The 20,858-nt window shown below is 33.9% G+C and overlaps 1 protein-coding gene across 1 annotated transcript in view; it reads left to right on the top strand.

The window, feature by feature from the left end:
- LOC150090698 (uncharacterized) overlaps positions 1-20,858 on the top strand; it is an 81,511-nt gene that overhangs the window by 24,548 nt on the left and 36,105 nt on the right. The window contains exons 2-4 of the mRNA XM_090369422.1: positions 2,970-3,004; positions 3,148-3,167; positions 12,087-12,126. Of these exons, the coding sequence (XP_090225548.1) occupies positions 2,970-3,004; positions 3,148-3,167; positions 12,087-12,126 (95 nt within the window). The remainder of the gene's footprint in view (positions 1-2,969; positions 3,005-3,147; positions 3,168-12,086; positions 12,127-20,858) is intronic.

Genomic DNA, 20,858 nt, shown 5'->3' with positions numbered 1-20,858 from the left:
TTTCATGTCAAATTAATTCAGAAATAACACCTTTTAGTTTTTGTAATTTTTCCTTAAGAAAAATAAATCTAAACAAAATAAAATTGAAAACAAAAAATTTATCTGTGAGTCAGCTTGAAGTTCCTGGAATGTGAATATTTTATGTGTGGAATGTGAATATTTTATGCCTATATGGGCTATGCACAAAAATGACCAGAGTGGTAATTTTTCTGAATGGCAGTGAAGTTAGCAATTATTTTACTTTTATAATGTGCAGTGATGAAAAACAGATTCACCTTGCTGGTTACTCTGTTTCTGCACAGGAAGGGAAAAATGCTATACTTCTTTTAGTTATCTGGTCACAAGTTGTAATATGTAAATCATGGGAAAAAAGCTGCATAAAAAAAAAAAAAAAAAACAGAAACAAAACAAATCTTTATAAACTATAAGAAAATTATCCAATTTTTAATTGCCCTGTTCTAGATGCTGAAATTTACAAGCAACAAAAGTTTTGGAATGCAAATTAGAATACTTTTGTAAAATAAAGTTACTAGATATGATTTCATATCTACACAAAATCCATAAATAATTTGTTAATGATATATATAATAAAAAATTTTCAATTTTCAGTTATGTCCATATAACAATTCTTAATGCTGAAATCCTTTCTACAACAACCAATAGTCATCATTGTTATGTTCCCAAAAGTTGGAAGGCTTTTAATTAGGACAATGCACAAATTACAGGTAGGATTAAAATTTAAATACATCCACTGAGATTAGTGCAGGTTAAACTGTAAATTTCTAGAATTTTCAGCATCCATAATTAGTGTTTCCAAAACATAGAATCAGTTGTTCAGTGGAGTTAGAATAGTGTAATGAAATCATTCGCATACTACATATTCTGTTGAAGATTCTCTTCTCCCTCTCCCCTGAAAATGAGTGATCAGTGGCCATGGTGCTTCCTCCAAAATGCTAGAAGTATATCCAACAAATTGAGTTCACTATCAACCCTGTTCCTATCTGTTTGGTATTACTGTGTACATAGTCAAAACATTGCTTGGCCACAAAATACAGCAATAAGACCTCATTACTTGAGATGTTGCCATAATACATCATGAAAACTGTTCACAATAACAAACTGCCAAACAAGTCACTCTAAGAATTTTGAAGCAATACGTGTAACCCCTAAGAAACATTCTTTTAAATGTTAAATATGCAAATGTTTCTTTCTGTTTAAATTTGTAAGTTGCTTCAATAAAAAAGAGCACTGTATTGTAATTGCCCCTGAAGGACAAATTAAGATGTTATTTGGCAAGAAATCCAAAAATATTTTCCTAAAACTGTCTTCAAAACCAGAAATTGATATTATTATTTTATTTATTTATTCCCCCCCCCCTCCACAAAACACCTCTCCAGTTATAAAATCTCTATTTTCACCCTAAAATAAAACTGTCATCACTGGCCTGTGTAGATAAAATATTTAGTGCCATAGGGCATTATTTGAAGGCAGACATGGAAAATGATGTAATACAAATTTAGAAATACAATTGTTATCGAAATTTAATAAATATTTTAGATAATTAAGATGTCTGTTACAAAAACAATTGAAAAACATATTTTTCATTTCACTGTTTCTCTTGCAGTTTTGGTATTCTTTACTTAAGAAACTTATTCAATATAAAGTGGCAGGAATAAAAACAAACTTGAAATTAAGTTACTTTTCACGAAATAACTGAATTAGTTATTTTTTCCTCAGAATAGCTTGTAACTTGGTTTTAAAAATAACTTATCCATTTCTGTCAGAAAGATGCATGATATCCTGTCAGTGAATTATTGGATCCCTGCATGCCTCGACTTGTAGGGAAAAGGAGGTTATAGTTCTGTTTTAGAAATCAATTTTGAGATCACATTTGGAATATTGTATTTGCATTTGAAAGTTCAACCAAAAAAAGACATCTGACTTCTTGAATTGGTTTAGGTACTTTTCACTTCTTTACCAGTTTTCAAATCTGGGAGACTGATAATAAAGTGTAAAACAATTTACCAAAATAAAAGATAGTGAAGACTGAAAATTTTAGACACCTTGGGAGGGGGTGGATGTGAGCTAATGAAAATGATTAATTAGATTAATGCAAGGGAAAACAAAATGTTTCCCCTTGCAAAACAAATATAAAATGGATATCAGAAGTTTACCATTAACCAATAAGTAGTTGACCACTAGGATAAATCACCTGCCCTACCAGGTATACCGAGATTTGGAACTTGAGAAAGTTCAAAGATGGTTTGTATATATACTTACATGCCTATTGGCACTGGCCGAGATGCCAAGAGTTTGTAGAATAATAGATGGGCCAATGTGAGGGAAATAGAGCCCCTTAAGTCATATGTGCCTGAATGCTAGGTGTATTTATATATCATTTTGGATTAGGTATTCTCCATTATATTGACTGCTTATATAAGAGGCAAGAGTTATTTCCAGCAGGATGATACATCATACTGACATATTGGACTGATTCAAGGAATGTAACTGGGGCTTCTCCCTTCAATGCCTCCTCACACACTGAACTGATTTCAGTTCCATAGATCATGTGTGGATTGATATTAAAAGGGCCATCTGGCATTGGAATCCACTTTCATTCACTCTACAAGAATTGTAAAATTGCAAGGTGCTATCCATTGTGTGTATGGGCCATTATATCACTGTATGGTTACTAGAAGTTAAGTTCTTGCAGAGATGAGTCAGTGCTGTGTTGCAGGCAGATGATGACTGTATGCAATATTAGGTAAGTGTACCTAATAAAATGAATAGTGAGTGTTTATGATTAAATATACAGTATAACTTGTGAAAGCCATTTTCTGAAAGGTTCTTTACATGCATTCTGTACAGTGAAATTAATGAGAAATTTATGGTTAATAATATTTTTATTGTTACCTGATACTGGTTGTTTAGATATCAAACTAAAACTGATATATTTTTTTTTTTTTTAGTTATGCATACATCAGCAAGTCTTGCATTAAATGAGGTATGTATTAAGTACATTGAATGAGGTTTGAAATGTTGACTTTTATATTTTGAATTTTGATGTTTAAAAATATGTGCTTTGAAAATTTATTTTTTAGTACTTTTATTTGGTGTCTTATTTTTTGTTTTATTTTATTTTCTTAGAATTGGGATCCAGATGTCAGGTAAATATGTCATCACCAGAATTAATTTTGTTGATGTTTTATTTTTTTAATTCTTTATATCTGTACATGTGTTCTAAATATTCTTGTATATGGATTATATTTTCCCTATACTTTTTTCACAAATGGTCTTTCACAATTTGAAAATGTTCACAACATTGTAGATAATATAAAAAATAAACTCATAATGCAGTAATCATGCATTCAACTCCAAAGGTGCAATGTGCAAATGATTCCAAAACTTAGTATTTTTTTCACAAATTTTAGATATTCTTTGTTGTGAGTAAATTGTGTGATTCAACACATTTCCAAATAATAGTTATGTTCTTCTCACATGTTACTTAGTTGGTTGCAGTCCACAATTTGCACAGCTGTGATCCACTCCTTCAGTGTAGGCAGCAGCAGCAACAGGACATGTATATGCTATCTTTTATGAAACTCCTTAGATGGCAAAGCCAAATGATACGAAAAAATTAGGGTTTTGGTATCATTTGACATTTTCACCTTTTGAATTAAACATGTGGTTATTGTTCTGTCAGTTCATTTATGTCGTCTACAGCAGTGGTTCCCAAACTACTGAGATCTATGGACCCTTCAAAAATCAAAAAAAGTTTGCAGACCCCCCTACACACACACACACACACACACACACACACACATGAAATGCCAAATATAAGCATGAGTTTTAACAAGCAGTGTCAGTTGATAGATAAAAATAAGGATGATATGACAGTGCACCTGAACACTTTTGCAGTAAAGGATGCAAAAGTATACATATGCATGGTGGAGTTAATGGGTCTAATAAAAGTGCAAAGATGGAAGTGAAGTTTATACAAAATGCCAAAAAATAATAGGGGAAGGATAGCAGAAATAAGGAAAGTTGTAGGCATGAAAAAGAAGGAAAGAATGTGAAAATCCTATATGTTATAATGAATTAAGAGAATTATAGGCTGAATTGAGAAGCCAATTAGAGAAGAGGGAAAACTGTAAAGTAAAATAATTAATACAAATTATTAAACATATTATTGAAAAATGATTAAACAAATAAAAGATGAACTAGCCAGCATCAGAAATAGGTGGACAAATTTAGCTATAAGTCAAAAAGGGGTAGCAAAAAATCTGTTGTTAGCTAAAGTAAATATTGATATATGGTCAGGTATTTCATCAGGAGACTACACCTGACCATGTATCAAGAACTGCGTTTCTATACTTGTCCATAACAGGGGAAGAGAATGTTAAAGAATTTTTTAGAATGTTTATTTTAAAGAATGTTTTATTGTTTAGTTTACTTCTCTTCCACTGTTATAAAGCAGCAATGGGATAAAACAGCAATATGCAGCAATGGGATAAAACAGCAATATGCAGCAATGGGATAAAGCAGCATCACTGCTTTATCCCATTGCTGCTTTATAACAGTGGAAGAGAAGTGTGATAAAGCAGCATTGCTGCTTTTATCCCACTTAGTTTTATTCTTTAATTTGCTTCTCTTCCACTGTTATGAACAAGTATAGAAACAGTTCGTGATACATGGTGAGGTGTAGTCCCCTGATGAAATACCTGACCATGCATCAATATTTACTTTAGCTAACATCAGCTTTTTGCTACCCCCTTTTTTCGACTTATAACTAAATGTGCCTGCCTGTTTCTAATGCTGGCTAGTTCACTTTTCAGTTGTTTAATCACTTTGTATTAATTATTTTACTTTACAGTTTTCTCCTGTCTAATTGGCTTCTCAATTCAGCCTATAATTGTCTTAATTCATTATAACATATAGGATTTTCACATTCTTTCCTTTTTTTTCACATTTACACCAACAACTTTTCTTATTTTTGCTGTCCGTCCGCTATTAGTTTTTGACATTTTGTATAAATTTCACTTCCATCTTTGCACTTTTATTAAACAATTCCTCCGTGCATACGTGCATGCATGTGAACACTGGGTTTTCTGAAAATAAAATTCAGTTTTATGTTTTAAAAAAACTCATTTTTACGTAAATATATAATAATAACGTTATTTATCATCAATTTGCTATACAAAAAACAAATAATTTGACCCCAGTTTCAGAGGGTGCGTTTTGCGGATCCCCTGTAACTAGTTTATGGATCCCTGGGGGGTTCACAGACCCCAATTTGAGAAACGCTGGTCTACAGGATTATATGAAAAATTCAAATAGTTGAACGTAAAGATTTAAGAATTTATGAAATTTCACACAGGCGAAGTCCCTTTCAGTTCATCAAAGATGACCTATATAACATGCCATTCAAATATTATATGAAAGGTTGTAATAGAAAGTTCCAGGAATGACTTTATTAGTAAGTTAAATTTGAACCTACCTTTATTTTACTTATTTTCAAAGTAATCCCTTTGTGCAGTTCACATGAAAGTCTTCTACTCAATCACAATTGGAAGAATTTCTGGATCTCATTTATTGATATCGAGTTAAGTGCCCTTGAGGTATGTTGCTGTGCTGAAATGTGTCCAAGTATCAAAATTTCACTGAAATGAGCATATTTTTAGGAATTGAAAGAAGTTAAATGAAGACAAATCAGGGAAGTAGGTAGGATGTTCCATCTGAAGAGATGGTGTGTGTGCGTGTGCGCGCGTGTTAGTAATTGCCTCACTAATAACTCAGTTTTGAACTGGTATGTTGTGATGCAACATGCCAGCTCAATTTTTTTTTAAGTAATAGTCATATACAGTGCAGGGTGTCACAGGCTTTTGCTGCATTGGAAAAAAAATAATATATAAATTAAATAACTAAATAAAAATAAGTAATAATAACAATAAAATAAAAAGAAAATAAACAGGCTATATGTGTTTCCCTCCTCAAGGTAACTGTCCAATCTGCTTATTATTTTATATTTTAGAATATTGACACAGTATTTTCCCTTTACCAATGGAACATGATTTAACTCTTCCCTTAATGCAACTCCTGATGGTGGCCCTCCACTACCAAAGGTTTTATGTTCTCTGTTGAATCCATTAAAAGTATCATCATGCCCAAGACACGTTAAAATTATCTTTTATGATAAAGTTGTGCAAAACGCAAGCAGCTTTAGTTGTGTCTTCTGTAAATTCTAGTTCCACAAGTATACTAGTTTGAAATACTCACCACTTGCTCTCTAAAATGCCAAAAGTATATTCCAAAAGCTTGGATTAATCAGTAATTAAATAATCCTTTCTTTGACAAAGAAATTCCTTTTTTTCATATAGTCATAATAAATGTTCACTGAGATCAAAGGCTTCATCTCTGATGAAAACAGGTAAAAAGTTCAGGTTTTTCTTTTTATTGATTTATATTTGGGTCATTAGGACCTTCCAAGGTTTGAGTGTGGCTGTTTTGGAATATCATTCTGTGAGGTAGATCTAGCTGTTTCATTTCTAATTTCTTTTTAAAAGCAGAACTTTTGAAAATATTACCATCTTCTCATTCATACTAACTGACATCTTATCCACAAAGCAATAATCAGCATTTGCCATGCCTAATAACACAAGCAAAACATATTTCTTATAATTGAATATTGAAGTGAAGGTAAATAGTTCTGATATGTTTCCAATCTCCTGACCCATACAGTTTGGGAAATTACTTTATTGTTAAATTGTTCTGCTATCTCCAGCCACTTTTCATTTGTCGGAGTAAGCATTTCCATTGTCTACACTATTTTCCAATGACGTGACTTCTTTCTTTAAGACAGAGAGAGAGAGAGAGAGAGAGAGAGAGAAGAAATGCATGTATTTCGATCAACTTCTATTTCTGATGCCAGTTGTCAAAAGTAGACACACATCATTGAATATAACTGACACTGGGCATGAAACAATGTGACCCAGTGAAAAGGGCCATATTGCTTCATATGGCAAAATAATCTCATAAATGCCAAGTACGTTGGCTGAACTAGAAAGTGCTTCAGGTTTGAAAACACGAAAAGAAAGAAGAGGCATACCAAAAACACAGGTTCAGGGTTAACAGCAGTTACCAACATATTATCACAAAGTGTAACTTAAAAATTGTGAACAAAAAAAGTAATCAAATAGAAAACAGGTTTTTTTTTTTTTTTTTTTTTTATGTCTCTTTTACCACTAATGAATAAAATTCCAGAATATGCAATTATCAATACTTGTCTTTAAATTACAAGATATTCAAAATTGACTCTTCCAGCAGTGTATTCCAGAACCACATGCCCATGATGTGCCTGCTCAGCTGTTTTCACTTATTCTGCTGCCGAATACTCCTGTTTCACATAATTCTTTTAGTGCAGATATGGATGCTGCAACTAATACCTACTTTGGTTTATACTGAAATTTGTTTTCCCTATTCAAATTTAAATAAAATTGACTTTAACCGCATTTGTTTGGCAATTTTAAATAGTTTATTGAGTCCCAAAATTAGGAATACTTAACTTTTTCTACTAACAGGTACACCCAGTATACTAAATAATATTGAATTCTTGTTGATGTTTTGGATCCAACTTTGGCTTGTCAAGTTGGATTTGAAATGTTTCAATAATAATTCAATATTATTTAATATATTAAGCATGCCTATTGGTAGAAAAAAAAAATTAAGTATTTCTACTAATAGAAATACTCCAGATAATAATGAAATAACCATTTCATTATTTTCTGGAGACAATTTCATCCTCTCTGATAATGTTATCCAGAAAGTTTGGTTCTATTTGAATTTTGTTTGAAAGGTCAATGCAAACCTCTTACGACCCTAGTTATTATTCTTCTTATTATTATTATTAGTAAATAGTAGTAGTAGTGGCATATGATGCAAGAAAGTATCATCCAAAAAAAAAAACAACCCCTCCCACATCACCTCACCTTTCCATCATCTCCAATAATTTGGTGAGTTCTTCCTTGAATTTATTCAAACTGTCCACTTCCACAACAGATGGAAGTTTGTTCCAACAATCGACCACCTGCTGGCTGAAGGCAAACCTCTGCAAATCTATCCTGCAACCATCCTTCCTCAGTTTCAATTTATGCTCCCCTCGTGTGCAGTCTGAGCAAGAGGAGGAATGCCATCTGCATTGAGCTTGCACAATCCATTAAAAGCCTTAAACACCTTATTCAGATCACCTTGCAAGTGTCTAGTCTCCAGATGCTGAAATTTGCAGAACTGAAACGTGTTTTGTTAGCACACCCTTTTGTTCCCTTCACAAATCTCATTGGCTTCTCTGGACTCATTCCAGCAGATCTATATCCTTTCTAAAATGAGACCTCCAGACCTGTATGCAATACTCAAGATGCAGCATAACCATTGCCTTATACAATGGGATAATCACTTCAATATCCCTGCTGGTAAAGTTCCTGCATATCATAGAAAAAAAAAACCCATGGGATGTCCTGGCAGCCTGTCTGCAATGCTCAAAGAACTTCATATCTGACTGCACGATTAGCCACACAGCTTCATTTTCCACTATGCTGAGTGTAGTACATACACAGTTGGTATGTTAATCTGTGATTACTGCTACCCAGTTGCAGTACCTTGCATTTGTCAGTAGTAAACTTCAACTGCCATTTCTTAGTAAATCTACCTAATTTTTTTAGATCTTGTTACAGTAGCTTACTCTAATTACAGTCATTAAGAACCATGTCAACCTTGTATCATCTGCAAACTTACACATTAAGCCTGATACATCTTCATCAGTATCATTAATAAATATAGAAAATAACAACAGATCCAGCACTGAACCAGGTAACGCCAATAATAACATTAGTCCATGAATAGCAGTGTCCATTAATAACCACTCTCTGCCTTCTCCTGCTCAACCATCACTTTATCCAGAACAGTAATTTGCCTTTATTGCCACGTTACTCTGATTTGCACAGCAGCCTTTTATGTGCAACAGTATCAAAAGCTTTCCTCCAATTTAAGTTTATGTTATCAAAATTATTTTTTGCATCTATTTTCTTTGTTACTGCATCATAATACCCAATCAGATTGGTCAGACAAGATCACTCCCTTAACAAATCCATGCTGTGACTGCAGTATAATGGATTCCTGTTTAGGCGATCCAGCATTGCTTCATTAACCAGAGACTACATTATATTTCCTGGAACAGAAGTTAAGCTAACAGGTCTGTAATTTCTAATGTCACCTTTTCTAATCAAAAGGTAACATTAGTAATTACAGACCTGTTAGCTTAAGGACTGTTTCAGGGAATATAATGCCACCATTAAATATATATAAAATAAAAAGAGGTTCATTAAGGTTCTAAGAGTAAAGGATTTTCTCTTAGAACCTTTAAGATGGTTCTCTTAGAACCTTAAAGGCGGTTCTAAGAGTAAAATTGTTAACTGGAGACCAGTTAGTTAGTCTGACTTCAGTGGTAGGGAAAATCTTTGAGGTAATGATTGAGTGCAATCCACGGACATTTAGATAGATATGGCATTCTGAAAGACACACAATGTGGTTTTGTTAAGTGTTTTAACTAACTTAGTAGACTATTTTGACACAGTTACTCATGAGCTGGATGTAGGGAACAATTTTTACCTAGTTTATTTAGATTTTAGCAAAGCATTTGACTCAGTCCCTCATAAGAGGTTTCTATATAAGCTGGAACATGTTGGGATTACTGGAAAGATTCTAAGATGGATTGCTGGGCAGAAGGCAGAGGTTTATGATTAATGGATATTCTTCAGATTGTTGTGACATCAGCAGTGGTATCCCCCAACAATAGGTTCTTGGACCACTGTTTTTTCTAATTTTTATAAACAAAATATGACATAAAGATTGTAGACTTGTTAATGATCAGTGCTAAGCAGCACTTCTTTAAGATGACATGAAGAGGCTTCAGAAATGGTCAGAAAAGTGGCAACTATGTTTTAATGCAGTAAAATGCAAGGGGAATAGCAACCGCAAAATAAATTATACAGTTGATGGGATTGAATTGAAAACAGTAGAGGAAGAAAGGAATCTGGGATGTAGGATATGGGCAGATATGAAAGTTTCTGATCAGTATAAACAGGCGGCCAGGAAAGTCCATGGCGTCCTGTTGATGATTTATCAACGTTATCCTATACAGAGAGTGGTCATAATTCCACTGTGTAAGGCCATTGTAAGACCACATTTGGAATACTGTGTCCAAGTATGGGGACCTTATCTGAAAACAGACATTGAGCTTCTTGAAAGGGTCAAAAGACAGGCAATATGAGATCGACAAAACAGAAACTGTGCGAAGGATGACATCGATTATGTGGGCTGCAGAGCCTTGCCAACCAGGCACCTTAGAAGTGACCTGATTGAGTTTGTAAGGCTTTGAGAGGGGGTTAGTAAAATGAATGAAGGTGGAATTTTTGCTGTTATAAACAATTCCAGAACTAGGAGCATAAATTCATACAAAAGTATTACAGGGGAAGAGGTTTAGACTAAATTGTAGGAAGTTTTCTTTTAGCCAGCAGATTGTTGATTGCTGGAACAGTTTGCCTTTGCAGGTAATTGAGAATTACAGTTTAAATAGATTCAAAGGTCAACTAGATAGTTATCTATGTGAGGAAGGAGGTGCATAATTTGTAATTTTTTTTTTTTTTTTTTTTTAAACTACTTGAGTGTTTTTTGTTTTTGCCAGTATATCAGAAACCTGTAACTTCCTTGCACTATATGGCAAATACTATTACTATGTCACACCAAATTGACTCAACATTACACTGGCCACCCATGTCGACTGAATATACTACCTTAGATTTAATATGCTTCTTAACTGAGAGCATAACTCCACCCCCCTCCCGTCCTCTGTATACACATACTCCCCCATATTCAAATTCTGCATCCCGTATATTCGAGTGACACTATGTCACTGATATTCCCGCAATGTCTGCATTTGATGACTTAATCAACAACACTTCAAATTCATCAAATTTTTTACTGTGTTCCTAGGATTAGTATACATGCAAGTATACATGCACCTCTTCATACTCTTAGTTACCCTAACACAGCCCATGTATTGACTTGTTTTGTGATGACCCGCAGCAGGGTTTGAACTCCCTAAAACCTTACTTTCCTGACTGCTGCATGTTACAACAGAAACAGTGCAAAAATCACTTTCACCTCTGCCTGCTGCTCTAATTAATCTGTTAGTCTGTGTATCCCCCCCCCCCCCAAGCTATCAGTTTTGGTAACATAGCTGTTGGTCACAAGCTAAGTTTTTTTGGTCATAATCTTTATACAGACTTTCATTTCAAGATTAATAGTTAAAATTAAACAAAAACTCTTCTATCATTCCAGATTGTTCTATTATTCTAATACTCATTTTTCAATGATTACAAACAAGTTCTACTCCTTTTTGCTATTTTCATCAGTTTTCAGTATCATCAGACAGCCAGATGGAGCATTGTTGTGGATTCTTCATCTGGCTGAAAATCATTTGTTCTGGTTATTTTCTTCCAAGTCAGAAATTTCAGATTCACACACCATTTCCTAAATTGAGATGTTTTTTGAAGCAAAAACACTTGAATGTAATATTGTGAGATACATATAATAAAGAAACCAAGTTATGTCCACTGTAGTGATAGATGAAGAAATAGTGTACACTGATGGGTTTATCATTAAGCATATGCCTTATGTTAGCCATTCCTGGAATTTTATAGCCCTGGCTTGTAAGTATTAAAAAAGCTATTATTGCATTTTTAGGAAATAAAATTTTTTGGTTTGATTTCTTCAATGAGAATTCTTTATCAGTTTTTTATTATTATTATTATTTTTTTTTTTAAATTCAAATAGGTGTATTTGTACATTACATTCTTTATGCCTTTAATGAGCTTTTTTATTATGTGATTTAATGAGCTTTAAGGTGTTTTAATGAGCTTTTTTATTATTATTATTCCATTCGATCTTGCACCATTTGATTTGTTTTTATGTATGCATGTATGTGATTTTTTAAAAATTATAACTAGATTTTGATTATTTTATTTATTTAACAGAGCTGATATGGAAATGTTCCTGACAAAACTTGTTCCTGAGGTAAGGATAATATATATCTTTCTTAAATTTAAAAAATAAATAAATAAAAAAAGTTTGATAAATGTATTGCAGTTACTACTGAACTCTGATGCTGTAGGGAAAATGTTTGGATTTTTGTCAATTTCTGCTGAAATGTCTGGACATCTAGAACTATATCTTTTATATTTACTGATGTGGTTTTCAGGAAAGTTTGCATCTGTCCTATCATCTTTAGTTGATAATGACTTCCAGTATTTATTTCTGTAACATTGTTCTGCAATGTGGCTGAAACAAATCTGCTGTGATGGCATGCTTTGTTTCAGTCAGCCAAATAACACATTAGGCCATCTTAATTACAGTAGCCCCATGTTTTTTTATTTAGATATCAGCAAAACTTGGAAGGGAAAATGGTAATTATGCTTATGGGACTTGATAACATCCTAAGTTGAGTAATTAAGTTTTCGTATGATAAATCCTCATTCGACCTGGAATTATTAAAGTTTGAAATTAAGTCATACTTTTATGGACACCTATATATTCAAGAATAGTTTTGATAATGTTTAGATAGCTATTAGCCATATAGTGCAAGGAATCCACAGGCCTTTGCTCCAATAATAAAAATAAATAAATACAGGGGAGGGGGATGCAAAAGTAGGCATACAATTGTGAGTCTGAGAAATTAAATCTTTAAATATTTATTATACATATATTTATGTATATCTTTTATTATTTTTCATTCCTTATTTATGAATTTTTTATTTTTTTATGTTTTTTCCAGATAATTATGGCTGGTAATTTAACCAACGACTAACAAAAGTGGATAATCAAACAATAATGGAATACAGAGAATACTGAAAAGGTTCAACAGAAATGGGGTGAAGAATTTGATACAGAATACACGATAAATTCGATCAGACTGGGTCCATCTGTAATACGCCAAAGAGCGGTCGACCAGTCAGTGTTACTACCCCTGAAAATGAAACGTTAGTTTCTGTGGCATTTACTCAAAGCCCACAAAAATCAAAAAAGAGAGCTTCTAGTGAGTTAGGCATTCCCTGAAGATCTTTGGTCATCTGATGCAACGTTTAGGTGTGAAAATGTATCGGCCAAGATTAATTCATGGATTATTAGAGGATGATCCAGATCACCATTTACAATTCTGTGAGGTAGTTTTGAATGAAGAAAGACAAGGTGATAGCATCATTCGAAAAATTTGTTGGTCCAACGAAACAAATTTTAAACTGTCAGGCGCTGTTAATAAGCACAACTATGTCTATTATTCAACAGAAAACCCCCATGTAACAATTGAAGAACAGTTGAATCAACCTGGGGTTACAGTTTGGATGGGCCTTTCATGTAAAGGGGCCATTGGGCCTATCTTTTTCAGTACAACTGTAAACCAACATCTGTACCTTTGAAGGACACTGTTATACCAGAATTATGACTACAGCATGCTAATGAGGACTTCTTTTTTTTAGCAAGTTGGGGCTCCTCTCCACTATGCTGTAACCATGCGTGATTGTCTTGACCAAGAATTCCCCCATAGGTGGATAGGTCAACAAGGGTCAGTTGAATGGCCACCATGATCACCAGACCTCACCCCAATGGACTTCTTCTTTTGGGTGTGTTATCAAAGATAAATTATTTTCAAGAAAACCATGCACTGTTGATGACATGATTCTATTCATAAGAGAAGCATGCCAAGAAATTGATAACAATAAAGACCTCTGTTCCAAAGTGTGCTTGAGTGTAGAAACTGGAGTACAAGAATGTGTAAATGCTGAAGGCAAACAATTTGAGCACTTAAGAGATTGTACTTAATTGCAGTTTGTATGTCATCCTTATTGTGACTTAAAGCTATTGTAATAATAATGTAATAATATAATAATCATAACTTTGTAATAATCAGAATGTTTTTCCATAATAAAAACTGTATACCTACTTTTGCACCTCCCTGTATATTAAAAAATTAGAAAAGAAAATAACCCTTGTTTCTCCTCATGTCAGTAACTATCCAGCTGGCCTTTGAATTTCCTCAAGCTATCAGCTGCAGCTAGCTAACAGAAAGCTTCCCACAACTAAATCTCTTTCTCTAATTTGAATTTATGGTCCTCATTCTGAACCATAAATTAAAATTACAAGAAATATATAATAGCAAAAATTTCACCTTCGTTTTACTATCCCCCTCACAGAACCATGCAAGAGTTTTCTAATTCCTTCTTAAATGCATATCTGCCTTCTACATTGGAAACATTCTCTGCTATAATTTTCTAGAATTTATTGAGAATAGAGAAAAACTCAGACAGGTATTTGGTGGCTAGATGCTTAAAGGATGGAGGTGTTATTTTTCAGTCTTGTTCTGTCCTACTTGTTTTTGTTGTATCTGCATTAACCTCTCATTTGACAACAATTTTTCAGAACTGCTCTTAAAGTAGGATTATATCTCAGGTCTTCTGAGTATATTTATTCAGATCTTTTGCATAAACTTCTTCAAACTTAGTCATTCTTTAGCCTTGGCCATTAATCAGCATCACAACTCCTTAATGCACTTATTTTAATTTGTATATTAATACTTTCCTTTTTTCTTTAATGCTGAAACAACTATGTTTATGTGATGTTTTCTGTCCATTTTGAGATAGGTCAGGAAATTTTAAACAAAAAAAAAAAGTTCAGTGTTGTACAACAATTTTTGCAGCAAAAGAGTGACTTAGCTAAAAAGTAAAAACATCTGGTGAAGTGACACATGGTACACTATAGAACTCTCTGGTAGAAATGACAACTCTTGTTTTCCCTGGCTAACAGTTCTCAGATTGTTGGGAACCTGGGCTTTCATATTACTAACTTTGTTTTCATAAGGACAGTTCTATATCTGCTTTTGGCTCCTTGACATTGTTGTCAATACTCACTTCATTGTTTCTGGATTCATCATGGTTAAGGTAACTTACTGCATTTCTTTGTGGTAAAGGAAATTTGAAGTAATCATACCTATATCATAATTTTTGGTATATTCTAAGAATATTGGAGTAACATTAGATTCTGTTTTTTGCATGATCACTTTGTTCAGAATCTACCCTTGTGGTGACTCAGTCTCTTTTTTGTATACTGCCTTGTTGTTGACTCTAGGTAAGTCATCCTCAACCTTCCTTAGGAAATACTTTCAAGTTGTCAGTGTCAACAACTTGTATCTTTATAAGTGTGTCTGAGCTACACTATTTTAAAATTGACTTTTGACAGTGACCCAGTATGGTTGCCAGTACATGTAATTTTTCAGCAAGTCTGCTCTTAAAGTAGGATCATATCTCCAACCTTTATAGGCTTGTACTTTCTCATTCTATTAATGTACCTTCTGATCCTATTTCCTGCTTCCTCACTGCAAAATTTGACCAAGGAGAATTTAAGGAGAATTTTATGGAAATTTCTTCTAGCTTCTCGATGTTATCAAAACCAGTGTCATGATTCACTGAACAATGAAGTGGGCACTACAGGGTCATGCCCATATACAGTATATAAAATGACTTCTCCCCGACACTGGAATGGTATCCAGTTATAAGCAAAACGAGCATGACTCCGATAAGTATCCCATGGAGATATTATTAATGGATTTTTTAACTTAGTACTACTCAAGTCTGATTCCTCACTGCCTATTTGAAATGCAAAGAGAATTTCATGTCTGCCTGTATCATTACACATAAGTCCTTTAAAGATACTGCAATGATAATCTGAATTTCAATTAAATAATGAAAAACACTATTCACCAGTACAACTTCTCGGTATGTGGGACGGTGGTCAGATAAGTTTTATGAGTACCACCGAGTTGTAGAATGGTAATCCCTTTAGCTCTCTTAATTTGTGCTTAGCAGCAGAACTAATTGCCTGAAGGCCAGAAGTGTGAACAGTGCGTACCCTTAAGTCTTCTAATCCATTCGTTATATGAAAATTTTTTTTGCTCAAAACAAACTATTTTAAATGTAATTACCAAGAGGAATTCAAAAAAATTCACTAAATAGAAAAATTAACTATAAAGGAGTTTGTTAAACAGAGGTCCAATTGAGTAATTTAAAATTCTAAAAACGTTTATAAAGTTTTATAAACCAACAGTGCAAAATGCAAATTTAGTTAAATAACTATAAATTTATATGAATAGTATGTAAACATGTGAAAAAACTTTATTGAATATTACAAATTTCGAAGTGTACTGCATCCATATGTCACTGTTAATAAAGGTACCTGTATACCAGACCATTGGATACCATCCCAAAAAAGCACTAACTGTACCTATCGCCACTGTGGTATAATTGTAGATAGTGAAAACCTAACAATACAATAAATAAAAAATATTTTGTATTTGGGATAGAGAAAAAGTAGAAATTTGATATTGAATGTTAAATGTAAAGCATATTTTATTAATGGCATGGTACCTGTGGCAAATGCCTCACTTGTGCACCCCTAGCAGCGGCTCTGACTTTTGGTAACGTAAAGGGTAACTTCCTGTTTGATTTTACCTCAAGGGACTTTTCAGAATAAAACACCTATTGTCTGTCTTCACGCCACTTGACATTATTTCCAGATAGAATATTGACAAGTACTTTCCATCCATTTGAAGCAGAAAACATTCTCCATTCCCCACACTGTAATAGATTACTTTCTGTGCAATGAAGGATTACTGGTGTTCAGTAGCATAGCTAGGGTAGAGTCAGGTACATTGTATCCTGATACCAAAATCTGGTATTGTGGAAAAGTAATACTGCAATATACATTATACAACTTAAGTACAGTGGATTCCGGTTAATTGGAGCAGCAGTTTATTTGGGGCAAATCTTAAAAAACAGAAACCAATCGAGAAAATAGCCAGGGTTTACTTCGCTTAATTGGGACAGCATGCCGTTTAATCTGGGCAGGAGACCGCAACAATTAGCACTCACCTGTTTATTGGGCTTTTCTGTTAGTGAAATCTATCATAAACAGACAGTAAACTCGATCTTACTGAATTTGCGATAATACCGACAGCTGGAATTCTGTGGGTTATTATGATAAAATGTGTTTACACTTCCATGAAATCTTCAATCATATAAAAAAAATTAATTTTCAGATCTCTTCATTCCTATTTTTAAAGCTTTATAACTCGTTACTCCGTTCTCACTTGTGCGTATCGTGTTACTTGCAATTTGTGCATGCTGTGTTCTTTGTTATTGATTGCTTATCTTTTTACTGTTTTAAATTGTAACCCCCACCCACAAATGTCAGTGAACAGAAATGTCAACTAGTTCGTATGTATTAATTATTCCGATTATCACGTATATTCTTCCGATTTTCACATATCATTTAATTTTTTAATTGGTAAGGTAATAAAGGGTAAATCTGTGCTTAATATATCTTTGCTTTTATAGCCTGTGGATAAAATTCCTCCTATTTTTGCTAATTAGAATCGCTGTTTAATAGAATTAAAATTTAATTCACAAACGTGATCACAATGACCGGCGCTTACTGCACATCATATAGTGAATGGTACTTTACTATGTTGAGTTCGTCGTAGCGTGATTTGATTGTACAGTGAACCAATTGTAAAGGGGGTACATTGTATTTTTAACTATTTACGTGAAACTTCGGATAATTGGGGCAGCTGCTTAATCGGGCCAAAATGCACTAGTCCCGATGTGTCCCAAATAACCAGAATGGACTGTATTTATTCAATGTTTTTAAAAATATTAATTTATACCTATAATTCATCATTTATATATTATTTTTGCAGTTCATTTTGTTTCATATGTTTATTTTCATAATTGTGTAGGTACTGCTTATATTTTATACAAAAAAAAAAAATAAATATATATATATAAAACTAATAAAAAAAACATACTGAGTATATTAATAGAATAATCATTTATAAAATAATTTGTTGTTATTATTTACATGTTTAATATAATGTTTTTGTAATACAGACATATTCGGGCACCTCTTGTTTATAACCAAAAAATAACAGGTAGATTAGCATTAGGCAATTAATGCCTTTTTTGTGAATGTCTGACGAAAAATATTGGTTATGCCACTGCTATTGTGTGATTTTACAAATGTTCATGCGAAGTTCCTTTGACACCAGTTTTCGAAGTCTATGGCGCAGCTATCAACAGAAAGATTTTCTGCAAATTTCATTAGAAGAAAAAATATACATCCAGAAAATGTGCCGTAACAATATTGTTCCCTGAAAATAATTACAATAAAGCAAACTTTATTTTTATTAAATGCACATTGCAGTGTTATCAGTTTTACACCAGTTTTTTTCCCGTTTCCAGTGTGGCTTCCGATAGATGAATTTCCTTGATTTTGTGTTAGTAGATGCAGAATAGAAACACATTGGAGAAAAGAAGTACAATCTTTTAATTTTTCAAAAACAGTTCATTGCAATTATTTTGATTATGTTCCTAATGCCAATAAACAGTTACACGCATTTTTTCATTTTATTATTATTATTATTTTATTTTTTTTTTTTTCTCTTGTATCACGCTGAGTGATGGGACCTTCTGTGCCACTCACTGCTCCATGTAACTTAATTCGCTTTAGCCAGCAGGGGAGCACATGTGGGAAATTCAAACAAATTCAGTGATGCATTCCATAATAAAAGTCAACACCTTATTGTTTTTCTTGGGAATAATTAGAAAATGCGTATTTGAATGTGCACTTTTGCAGCTTGCATGTTAATTAATGGATTTTTCTGACTTTTAAAGTTGGGACATAAAAAAAAAAAAAACCACTTCTGTTTATGTATATTGAGAGTTTCAATTTTGTAGATAGAATAGAAATAATTAGTTAATTTCACTATGGTAATTTTAACCCCAACTGACTAACAATGCTTGAAAATGGGACAGGACTGAAGCAGGATGTTTGTTGGAAATAATATTTCTGTAAAATTGCTATGCAAGATAATCCCTACATAGGCTGCCGCATAGAGAAGGGATGGGGAAAAGGAAGCACAAAGGATGCCAAGAAAAGCATCCCATATAAGCTTGTATGTGGTAACACAGAAAATCCAGCCGGGGCTGGATTTTCTGTGTTACCTCATACAAGCTAGCTTTTTCAGCTAGCTTGTGCGAGCCGGCTCCAGCACACCACTGGGTTCAGCTGTAGGCATATGCCTTTGTACTGTATTGTATATATATAATTATTTAATGGGGCTTAGAGGGGAACAGGCATTCTTTGTGTTATCAGACACTCAGTCTAAAACACTGATGGATCCAATATCTTTCTATTTCAGAAGATTTAGGAGAAGTCCGGTTGGCCTGCCTTCCTAAAATCCATTCATGCACACCTTCTCGATGGTAAGCCCTGTTACGTCACTTAGGTGGCAATGAACATGTAGAGTGGTTCTCTTCAAGACGCCTAGTCAGCGTGAAGAGGAAAAGACCAAACCCTCCAGCACATGACAGTAAGATGAAACAAATGGCCCCCAGTCCTCAGCGGCTTTCACTCCCCCTCTTATGGCAGCGAGAGGATCAGAGTGGAAGCAGAGGGTGCTAAGAATTTCTGGGTATGACCAGGCTGCCATGCAGGGAAACTGAACTTGTCCTGTTACAACATAAGATCGCTCATCAGTGAGGACAGGATATTAGAGCTGGAAAAGGAATTAGAAAATGTGAATTGGAATATCATCCATTGAGGCTACTTATGCAAGCATCACGACTCTGTGGAGATTCCGTTGGATTGGAAAAGTGCCGGTGTATCTCCCATACATAAGGATAGTTCTAAGAGTTAAGTGGGAAATTATCGACCTGTCAGTCTGACTTCAGTGGTAAGGAAAATCATGGGGGCAATGATCAAGGGTGGAATTCAGGAACATTTGGATAGAATTGAAATTCTCAACGATACTCAGCATGGGTTTGTAAAGGTAAAATCATGTTTAACAAATCTGGTTTGCTATTTTGAAAGGGTCACTCATGAGCTGGATTTAGGGAATAATTTCGACATTGTTTATTTAGATTTCAGCAAAGCTTTTTACTCAGTCCCACATGAGTGGTTGCTTTATAAGCTGGAACAGGTCGGAATCACTGGAAAAATTCTTAGATGGATAGCAGGATGGCTTCAGAGCAGGAGGCAGAGTGTTGTGATAAATGGCTATTCCTCAGATTGGGTTGATGGAAGAAGTGGGGTTCCCCAAGGATCAGTATTAGGACCACTGTTGTTTTTAATTTTCATTAACGACATTGATGAAGGGATAGAGGGCATGATGTCTAAATTTGCAGATGATTTTAAAATTTTTAGAGTAGTTAATGATACTGTCAAGCTGAGCTTCTTCAGAGAGACCTAGATAGACTTCAGGAATGGGCAGAAAAATGATTTGATTAAATTTGTTGGATTAAAGCTCTGCTTTAATCCAACAAAGTGTAAGGTATTACACCTGGGAAACAGTAATCCCAAAATAACTTATTCACATAGTGGAGTTCAACTAAACCCAGTACTGGAGGAAAGTTAAGAGTTATTGGGTGTTACGATACAGTCAGACATGATATTCTCTGAGCATTGTAAACAGGTTGCAAGGAAAGCCCGTGGTGTCCTATCAATGATCTGTCGAAGTTTTGCAAATAGAGATAGGGACGTGATAATCCCATTATATAAGGCTTTTGTAAGACCACACTTGGAATACTGTTCAAGTGTGGAGACCACACCTAAAGAAAGACATAGAGCTTTTTGAAAGGGTGCAAAGACGGGTAACTCGCCTCGTGAGGTCGGCAAAAGAGTGTCCTTATGAAGAAAGACTTCGA

This window comes from Mastigoproctus giganteus, chromosome 1 (assembly GCF_048544385.1).
Source record: "Mastigoproctus giganteus isolate SK-2022 chromosome 1, ASM4854438v1, whole genome shotgun sequence".
NCBI lineage: Eukaryota > Metazoa > Arthropoda > Arachnida > Uropygi > Thelyphonidae > Mastigoproctus > Mastigoproctus giganteus.
This window is presented reverse-complemented; position numbering and strand designations above follow the sequence as displayed.